This window comes from Seriola lalandi, unplaced genomic scaffold (assembly GCF_002814215.2).
Source record: "Seriola lalandi dorsalis isolate HSWRI2012SDOR001 ecotype SW California unplaced genomic scaffold, Sedor1 jcf7180002054671, whole genome shotgun sequence".
NCBI lineage: Eukaryota > Metazoa > Chordata > Actinopteri > Carangiformes > Carangidae > Seriola > Seriola lalandi.
In genome coordinates this window covers 1279811-1290364 of record NW_019525224.1, presented here as the reverse complement: position 1 = coordinate 1290364, position 10554 = coordinate 1279811, and the positions used below count along the sequence as shown (strand labels likewise).

General features: G+C 40.4%; 1 protein-coding gene across 1 annotated transcript; it reads left to right on the top strand.

The window, feature by feature from the left end:
• Positions 1-100: 100 nt before the first annotated feature.
• LOC111666097 (fibroblast growth factor 6-like) lies at positions 101-8886 on the top strand. The gene is made up of 3 exons (XM_023421325.2): positions 101-1099; positions 1683-1786; positions 4743-8886. Exons 1-3 carry the CDS (start codon positions 754-756, stop codon positions 4917-4919), a joined length of 627 nt encoding a protein of 208 aa, XP_023277093.1. The 5' UTR covers positions 101-753; the 3' UTR covers positions 4920-8886.
• The last annotated feature ends 1668 nt before the right edge of the window (positions 8887-10554 follow it).

Below are 10554 nucleotides of genomic sequence, written 5' to 3'. Positions count from 1 at the left end.
CGCTGGCTCCTGGGTCCAGCTGATATGTGATTTTAGGGCCAGAAAAACACAGATTTGCGAGGAAAGTTCTTGAACTGCGCAGCAGAACGGCGGCCCACTTGTCTCCGGTGACAAGTGGGCCTGTTTTTACACCTTCCTTCTAAATAAGGAAGCGGCCTGACAGACATATGACCACCGACCCAATTTGGGAGCAGCCCGAGTGCCCCATCGGGTCCCACGGCCGCTGTACGCCACCAATAAGCTTTCTCCCCTTCCACCCCAGCAGTGACAGTGGGCCATTCCCCTCAACTCTCCACAGACTTGGTATTTTTCCTGCTGTCAGCACCCTCTCTACCCGTGTATTATCCCAGCGGTGAAGTCAGCATGATGTCATCTAGGGATGCGATATCCCTGGCAAGGTTGAAACAGGGTTTTTGGTGAGTGGTAAAGGATTTATTCTGAACTCTTACCGAGAGGGAGACAGAGAGGGGGAAGAGAGAGAGAAAGAGAGAGTGTGTGAGAGAGAGAGAGGCGCGGAGGAGCTGCAAAACATGGTAATCACCACCACCAACATCACCATCACCATCACCTCCAGCTCTGCCGCGCACTCTCCCGTCTCCTCTCCTCCTCTGCACCGGGGCTTGCGTTTCATGCCCAAAGCCCTGATCTGCGCTCCAAAAATAACCCTCAGCCAGCATGCCGAAGGAAGCAAAACAAGAAGAGCGGTATTTTTAGGGTCATTAATTTCGACCACGTGGTCCGAAGGTAAACCGGATGGCCGTTGCGCAAAGGTTCCTCGTCAGTATGTCCTGCGAGGCCGGCACGCCGCACTGGACGCTGACCGCGTTGGTTCTCCTGGGCTTTCTGCTGGGGATCGTGTCAGCGTACCCTTTACCGAGCAGCAGGACAAATGCAACTTTACTGGAGAAACGATGGGAGACCCTCTTCTCCCGCTCTGTGCTGGGGATCTCCGGGGAGAAACCGGAGCTGAACTGGGAGAGTGACTATCTGCTGGGCATCAAAAGAGTGCGGAGGCTCTACTGCAACGTGGGCATCGGGTTTCACCTTCAGATCCTCCCCGACGGCAGGATAAACGGTGTACATAATGAAAACCAGTACAGTGAGTTTTACCTCCACCAATGTAATGCAATAGACATAAAAGAGAGGCAGAGTCAATAAGCATGGATCTGTGATGAGCAGGCTAGTCTATCCCCTCTATTAATTTGCATGATCATATGTCATCAATGCTCATAGGGAGCATTGAATTTCCTCCACGGCAAAGACAAATCTATTAAAACAAGTATCCATCAGTACTGAACACCCCCCCTTCCTCCCCCTCTTCCCCAAGCTCAACCATGACATGAATGTATGGACGCTTTTAGACACAACTTATTTTTACGCAGCCCTGTGAGGGCGGTCCAGAGACCAATGGCCGTGCACGTCAATGCAATTACTGCAATTATTGCAATAACCAGAATGCGCTTAATTGACACGCGCCTGGATGCCAATGTAAGATGGGGTGAAAGATGCAGAACAAAGGCTCGGCATGCTGCGCAGCAATCTGCAAGGTTACACCCATAGACGCAGAGAGAGCACAATGCTACAGTCATCATGGTATAGGAGTGAATCAGCCGGGATCATCGGGTGGTATTTCATGATTATTTTGACTCTAATGTGATGGGCCTCTTCTTTGTCCCAATCAGGTCTAATAGAAATCTCCACGGTGGAGAGAGGAGTGGTGAGCCTATACGGGGTGAAGAGTGAGTTGTTTGTCGCAATGAACAGCCGTGGAAGGTTATACGGAACGGTAGGTATGCACAGTATTTCATTTATTGTCCAGCAATATTAGTTAACGGGATCCTGAAAAAAATGGGACAGCGTTGCAGCTTGATCAGCGTTTTAATCTATTTATTTTTATTTGCCTGTCATATTTTGGGATTCGACTCCTGCTCTATCTGCCATTATGTGTGTTGCGAAATCCATATATTTTAATTTCATCAGGAATTTATAAAGCTCTATTTAAAGCAAGTGTGCTTGGCCTGGTGGCCGATGGGTAAATAATGATGAGGTTAACAGATGCAGGGCTCAGTCCACACGCCTGTAGTGCGGTCATGTGTGTGAGGAGCAGGGAAAACCCCCTGACGCAAAGAAATCTGTCAGCAGAGTTGGAAATCGATTTTAATGGCAAAGCGCTTATTTCGCAGTGCAGTGCACATCACACGCATCAGCAGCACCAGCAGCCTCCCAGACTTTAACCACCAGAAACTTCAGGTGTGACAGTTTGAATCTTAGTGAATTTCATGAAGAAAGTAGATACATTTCTTAAACATTTATATGTTTGACAGAATAACATCAGTCTCTAAGTTTCCTGGTCAGCATTCCTCACAGCTTTTTGGTTGTCCCGCCTCCTCACCAAACGGCACTTGTGCTCACTTAAATTTGCAGAGCACCTCCTGGATTTTTCGTACCCTGTGCCTATCCTGCAACTTTCTTATAGAACAACTGAGTTTCATCAGTATAGCAGTAATTTTGTTGATCCCAGGCTGGAAAAGATGGAAACTCTCTGTTTCTTACCTGATGGGAGACTGTCTTTATAGCCTAATAAAACTGATGTGGATCTCAGATAAAGGATTTTATACAAGGTCTAAGAGCAACAGCTACACAAGACTGAATGTATTGATTATGTATTCCTCACCATTGTTAAAGAATTGGCTTTTTTGGACAGTTATTTGTTGTTTTATTATGTTGTAAATGACTGAAATACAGACAATCACCCTCTTAAAAACTGAAAATTCCTCAGAGCAGTAATAATGGGCTAAAACTTATAAAATAAAATTTTAGTGTTCCACAAAATACCAGCGTATTTTTATAAATGGTGTTTATTGTTGTGTGAATTTAAGCTCCCAGAGGCCTTCATTGTAGTCCCTTGCTGCTGGCAGTTTTCAAGAGTAAGCTAAATTTTTACGTCAGGTTTACGTGACAGTAAATTAAATAGGAAACAGACCCAAAGTCAATTCTCAGCCTCAGTTAATACATGTGAACATATAAAGCCCAGTCACCTGTCCACATGTGATGTAAATTGACACCTTGAATACGGCTGTACATACTTAATACATAGTTTTTTTCCACAGGTGAACTTCATCAAATTCAAATTCAGATATTTTGTTACAATCAAGTTTTATTATGCACCCAAATTTTATTATCTTGATGTTTTTATGTTTTATTGTTTGATAACAAAGAACCAGTGTTTCAACTGGAATTGTTTTTGGTTGAAGTGACAATTAGCACACATGAACTTGAATTTGTCATCCTCATCACAGAAAAAAGGTGTTTTTTTTTTTTAGAATTACTGGAGATAACCTTTAGACGATGGGATTAGTTTTCTTCCAGAGTAATGACAGATCTTAATATATAAATGTTCCTGCTGGTAGGGGGAGGAAACGTGTTCAGTAGAGCCTCGCGGACACGTGGGTGCTGGTTTGCTCGCTGTGGCCAACATGTTTGACAGACAGAATGTGCGTCGGTTATCTGGTCATGAGTGATGAAGCGTTAGCTTGTGAGCAGGCTGATGATCTGATAAGAGATTGAATTAGGCCACATGCTCTCTGACGGACAGTATTTGCTGCTGTGCACTGTATGAGTCATGCACTGTCAGCTCAACATAGCAGAGCGGTTGTTCTTTACAGTGGCAGATATTTAGAGCTTATTCTTATATAAAGGTACTTTATGAGGAAAATAGTTACCACTGTTACTGTTGTAACTCAAGTCTCCCTGACAGTTTAATTTAGAACTTTATTAAAGCTTACTGTGATTTCACTGCTAATTGTATAATTTAAATATTTATTTATTATACTTTTAAAAATGGGTCATTTAAAATTATAGTGTGACATTTCTGAAATATACTTATGTTCTTTCTTGCAGATATGAGGTAGATGAGAAGTTCGATACCATCTCCATATGTGTCTGCTAAATATGAAGCAGGGTCCAAGAAGCAATTAGCTTAGCTTAGCAATATAGACAGGAACCAGGGGGAAAGAGCTAACCTGGCTCTGTTCAACCCAGTACTTCCAAAACTCACAAACTAACACGATATATCTAGTTTGTTTAATCAGGTTTTGTTGTTACTTGGACTGTTGATTAATCAAACAAACAATAACGTGTTAATTAGTGAGCTTTGGAGGTGCCAGGTAGCCAGATTTATCTACCTATGAAAACAGCCAGGCTAGCTGCTTCTTGTTGTTATGCTTAACCAGAGCTAACTGTCTGCCTGTGTGGCTTCATGTTTAGCGATAGCTCTGAGACTGGTATCAATCCTCTAATCCAACTCTTGGCAAGAAAGCAAACAAGCATATTTCCTAAACTGCTTTTAAATTCAGCATTGCTTGTATTTTTTCCTGTGAATAGACCATCACTTCATAAAAATTAATTGTTTTCTAAATATCAGCTGTTTTAATAGATGATTTGTCTTATTGTGTATGATCACATTAATACCTATTTTTCCAAGGAGAACAGTTGATGTATTTTGATATTTCAGAGCAGTCAGTGCTGCTGGGTGATTGAACAAAGAACTCTACATTGTCAAAATGTTTATTTGTCGTTCCCACTGCTGTGTCTAATCTATATTTATCTTTATATTTTTGTGCATGGCTCAGAATCTTTTTAAAGAGCTTTTTAATGTTTTGTCATCAAAGCTTCAAACTACAAACTGTCTCTTTTATGAGCCGTTCAATAAACTGCACACTGTCTGTCTTTGTCCTCTCCAGACAGTCTTCCATGACGAGTGCAAGTTCAAGGAGAGCTTGCTCCCAAACAACTACAACGCCTATGAGTCTCTGGTTTACAGAGGCTCCTACATAGCACTCAGCAAGCATGGCCGCGTGAAGAGGGGCAACAAGGCCACCACTGCCATGACTGTAACGCACTTCCTACCCCGAATATGATGAGCAAAAACTGGCAATAACAAACTTATTTGCACACGTGGATTATTTCCCAGGTAACATAGATACCGTATACGTACGTACAAACACAAAAGACGACATGGACTGTAAAAGAAAGAAATACAACTATATCTGATAGTATTTATTCAAACTTTATATGTATATTTGGGTAGCTTACTTTGTATTAGAAAATTATGGAAATGCCATTCTTTGCTGCTTTTATGATTTTCATCATTTTGTGATATGACGGGGATGGAGAGGCGTCATTTGTCCCCTCAGTTTTTATGGGTGCTTGCTGGAATTGGCTGAGTCCTTGCCCTGTCAGTGGATGACGGTTCATCCCTTTGGAAATGAAACGGATACGTTATTACCTCAAAGCACCATATCCTGAGAAGAAGAGGAAGAAGAAAAAGAGAAATGTGTGCATGAAATTTCTACAGAGTTTGTTTCCTTGAAAACATTTTTTTTGTCATCCATCAAGAACTTGGACATTTACCATTCGTTATGTTCGATTGTGTCTGTCACTGTCAGGGCAACTAGAGCACTTGCAAATATGGTGGTGGTTTTTTCTTGCTTTGTCATGAGGTGGCGGTGCCTTGAATTCCGACTTGCAGCCCCCTTACCCTTGCATGCGAGAAACGTGGTGCTCAAGTCAGAAATAGGAATGAAACGCAAGTCATCACTCCCTCAGACACCACCGGCCCAATTCCTAGAGGGCCAGAGGTTTCTCCACTTTATTTTCTTTCCATAATTAGATCAATTAAGTAATTGAGACTCTATGCTGCACAGGACCCAGTGGAGCCTCTTGTTAATATGGAAAGCTAGATTTAGAGTCGGCACTCAACCCCCCCCCCCATCATGTCCAAGGGAGCTTTGACAATCCCAGGTTTTACTTTCACAAATTTTGTAGCTGGATCATCAGGCCAGAGTGAGTGTGTGAGTGTGTACTGAATGTGTGGGCATGCTTTTATTTTTAGTATGTATGTGGAATTGCTCAGTTTGAGAGCTGCTTAATTTGAGAGGGTTTTTTTTTTTGTCTTTGGTTGTGGGTGCTCAAGGGGGCATCTGTGTAGCAGAATATCATAGACCTGACACTATGAAGCAAAATGTCCTCCAGTTCTGTCTGCTTTGTGTTGCGTTTTCCCCCTGTTCAAATTGAGTTGGTGCTTCTGATCTGTAGATATTTTATTGTTGATGGTTCACACTTATTTATTTAATTTGTTTTTGAAAATGTTGACTTTATCACAAAAGTGATGACAGGAGCTTTTTGACTTTCACACTGGTTTGACGATATGACATTTGGCACTAACAATAACCTGCTTATGCAGAAATGAATGAAGTTACAATGGATGTCATCGATTAGTAAGTTAACTGCGAATATGATTTCATGATCCTGAGATTTGTGAACAATACTTCAGGTTAGCTTGGTCTGTCTGACATTTAGATAATGTGGATTGTGATAATTGATCCCAGAGCTGTTTAGATTCAGATTGGTAACTGAGTCACAGTATGGCTTCTTGTGAAAAAGGAAATACGAGCAGTGTTGCAAAAACCACCGAACCAAAGGGTTATATTAAGATGTTCATTCAGGCTTTGTGTATGCAGCATACCATACTTGAATTCAACAACTGCTGGCGCTTCTCTTTCAGCTACTGTAGAGTGTGACGTGGGGGAAAGAGAGGAGGACAAAGAGCCGGCAAAGTTGAAGATAGCAATGATGGCACTTCTGTATGTGGCTCTGGTTGTTTGTCTAACTTGGCAAGGATGTGGATAATGCGGGGTCAAACACCTGAGCATAAGCACTGCTGGGCCCCTCGTCTGTTGAGGTCAGTTTGGACAGTCAGCGCAGGGTCTTGGGATTCTTGTCCTATTCAACTGAGCTGCTTTTGTACCAAGGTCGGAGATGTAGGCTTTCTGTCTTCTGTGTTACTGATGTAGGCGTGTTTTCTGGTCCATCTCAATGACTTTTACCTAATTATATTTATGGAGCTCTGCACCTGTGAGTCTGTTTCTTGATCAAGACAAGAATAGTTGTCAGAATCTTTTTAATGCTGAAATGAGTTGCAACTGATCTCGACTTTTGATGATTTTGAATTTCGGTACTTGACCTGCAATATTCTGTAAGCGGCAAACTACCAGTCAGGCCAGCTTGGTGAAATAACATTTAAAGACAGTAGTGAGGCTCTTACAGATATATCTTATCATGTTTTACCTCATGCCCTCTCTAACATTACTGTAACGCACTGACAAAATGTCTGTGAGCAATGGTTTACATGCCCTTTAAGCTCCAGCTTCTGTCTAGTGGCAGAGACAGATGTGCAGTATGTATGTATGTGTGTATGTGTGTGTGTGTGTGTGTGTCCGACTGAGCGCGCTCCTGTCATGTTCTGTTTCTGCCAAAGCGACTGTAGAGATGGTATCAGATCAATTTACCTTGAGTCAGGAATAACAGGGCATTGTCTGACTGCACAAGCTGATGTACTGTACTCTCCTCACAGGAGAGGATGAAGACGAGAGTGATGGGAAAAAGTAACACAGAGGCTACTGAGAGATGCGTGTCAAAAGAAAGCATTGAGTGTGGTTTAAGCTGGCGGTGAATGTAGCAAAAGGCCACGTAAAATGAATCAAATGCTTCCAGGAAAGGGACACTTGAGTTACCAGGCTGTCTGTCAGACTGAATACTGTGATCCAAGAGAGCAACTTGACACTACAAGGATGTCTTGTTTAATGTTTTTGAATATTGACACCATAATTGTGTTTAGGGGATTTTGCCTTGAGCATCCTATTACTCATTTTGACTAATCAGCCTTTATCACATCACTATGATCGTAAAATGATCATTTGTAGCTTTTTTCTGGGCTGATCTCATGGCAGTGAGGAGTTGGTTGGAGAGGTATTTTGGCTAATTTGTCAAAATAAACAAAAGGTGCAATTTTATTTTATTTTATTTTGTTCTATTTTATTTATTTATTTTTACAATGGAGTGCAATTTACTGAGCAGGGGGAATATGCTGTTTTCCCTTGCTATGCTTTCAACAAAACAAGATGACATGCAAGATCAAAAGCACTTGTTTTTAATGACAACATTGTGTCAATTACTGTATGTTTATTTTTGATTTATTATGGTATGTTTCAGAGGACACTGTCAGCACAACAAGCAATGTTTTGAGTGGTAGAATGATGGGAACTGCAAAGTTACACTGGCTCCTCAAGCTGTATGAGACATGTGATAAGTTGATATTGTGGGAAATGAACTTGATATTGTTTACACCTAAAGCAACTTAGCTTGGTGTTAGATTTTCAGAGCTTGAGAACCGAAAGTCTAAACAAAATATTACCCTGTTACAAGTTATACAACTTTTGCATGATGTTATTTCGAGGCAGAAAAGGTTGTATGATATAGCAGTAACTGAGAGAAGCTAATGAATGGTTAAGAAAAATATAATCTTTCAACATTAACCCTTACTTCCTTAATTCCCCATTATGCATAGAGAGTTCTGAATGGACTAGGTATGTGTTACCCCCTTTGATTAAGGATCCAGTGTCTGGATTTTGCCATTGTGCTTATCATACCTGTTCAGCTGGTTTTAAAATGTGTTGGTTCACAGGGAGCTGGAGGTCTGTGGGAGGATCTGGGATCAGACTTGTGTGTATGTGTCCCTGTGTGCCAGCAGCCTTTGTGTTTCTCTCTCAGTTTTCTATTCCTGCACTGAGGGGAGAGTGCTTCCTCTGAGTCCCCCTCCTCTTTTTTAACATATACCTCACCTTCTGCCTTAGTTCCGATTATTGAAATGATTGTAAATTAGTTTGAAACAACAGACTTCTCCAATCATTTGTTTCTGAAAAATATGATGACGAGTAAGTAAAATACTATATTACAAATGGTTTTCCTTTTATTTTTGTACGTATGTGCTGTGCACAGCAGTCAACTGTATTCCTGAGATGATAATAAAAGACGTTTTGTAAAAGCTGTTGTGATTGAATACTTTTATGTTGCATGCTTGACTTTTTGACCCTGAACTACACAGATTTGATATCAGATGAACTGGCAAAGGAACTGAGCCACTGACAATGTTGAACCTCACCATTACCATGACCTGGTATGTGTCGCCCTCTTCTGGTGAAGTCGGACAACAAGTACAAGGGCAACGTTTAACAGACTGGAAGTAAATGTAGCTGAAAATAAACTGAAACTGAAACAGAATTTGTAAATTTTTTGCAGGTTTTATGTATAATTCAATTCCTGCACATGACACTAATTAAAGGTAGAATAACGATAGTGTTCAATTGGTGCAATTCCAGGAAATACATTTTAATGAAATGATAAAGTAGCACAACAGAATAGTTTAGTCTGTGCACAGCTGCTCAGCTGGATAAACTAAAGCATCAAACTTTATGAACATGTTTGAAGAATAAAGTTTCCAATAAATACACGATGAAGGAATATCTCTTTGTCCTTTAATGGAGCAATTCTTTCAAGGACATTACTGCTTTTTCAACTCAACTAACTAAGCCTCCACACAAGGGCGTAGGTTTGCATATGGACAGTAGGGACATATCCCTACCAATATATTGAGAAGACAGAATTGTCCATACCAATATTTGAGTGAACTCGTTCACACTATGTTTGTAGTGAAGTCATATGAGATCATTCCAATGTGCCCTCCAAGAGGCTACGTCTCCAAGACAACCAATTTAGGCATGTTAGCATTTGATTGGCTGAAAGGGCGGGGGCTATCTGAAGACTCTTCAGGTGAGAAGATCACAGTTGCACCTAACGTCACTAGGAAAATGTCAACTGATCTTATTAAAACATGTTGGCTAGCGTTAACTAGCAAGGTGACACTAAACATAAAATGGTGGTATATAAAGTATGGGTTTAATCTCTAATATTTTGATCGCTTACTATAGGATGACGGTTTTCTACATTTTTATGCCATTTTTATGCTTGGGGGTTCGAATCCATGTCGTGACGAATCTCTGTGTGCACTTAGCATGTACTGGTATTACATGCGAGTTAGTTATATTGGTGACTCCAATGGCTTACTATAATATGACATTATTATACTATGACATTTTTGGACAATTTTTATGCCATACTATACTATGACGTTTTTTGCCATTTTTATGCCATACTATACTATGAAGTTTTTTGCCATTTTTATGCCATACTATACTATGACGTTTTTTGACATTTTTATGCAATACTATACTATCATGTTTTTTGCCATTTTTATGCCATACTATACTATGACGTTTTATGCCTTACTATACTATGACATTTTTGGACATTTTTATGCCTTTCAATGCTATATTTTTTTGACATTTTTATGCCATACTATACTATGACGTGTTATGCATTACTATACTATGACATTTTTGGACATTTTTATGCCTTACTTTAGTATGACGTTTTTTTGACATTTTATACCTTACTATACTATGACATTTCATGCCTTACTATACTATGAAGTTTTTTGCCATTTTTATGCCATACTATACTATGACGTTTTTTGACATTTTTATGCCATACTATACTATGACGTTTTTTTGACATTTTATACCTTACTATACTATGACGTTTCATGCCTTACTATACTATGACATTTTTGGACATTTTTATGCCATACTATACTAT

What these genes read in the sequence shown, in the direction of transcription:
- LOC111666097 (XM_023421325.2), top strand. Translation starts at nt 754, where the DNA reads ATGGCCGTTGCGCAAAGGTTCCTCGTCAGTATGTCCTGCGAGGCCGGC. An exon ending in ACATAATGAAAACCAGTACA is followed by an intron (nt 1,100 to 1,682) that starts GTGAGTTTTACC and finishes TGTCCCAATCAG; the next exon opens with GTCTAATAGAAATCTCCACG. An exon ending in GTGGAAGGTTATACGGAACG is followed by an intron (nt 1,787 to 4,742) that starts GTAGGTATGCAC and finishes TGTCCTCTCCAG; the next exon opens with ACAGTCTTCCATGACGAGTG.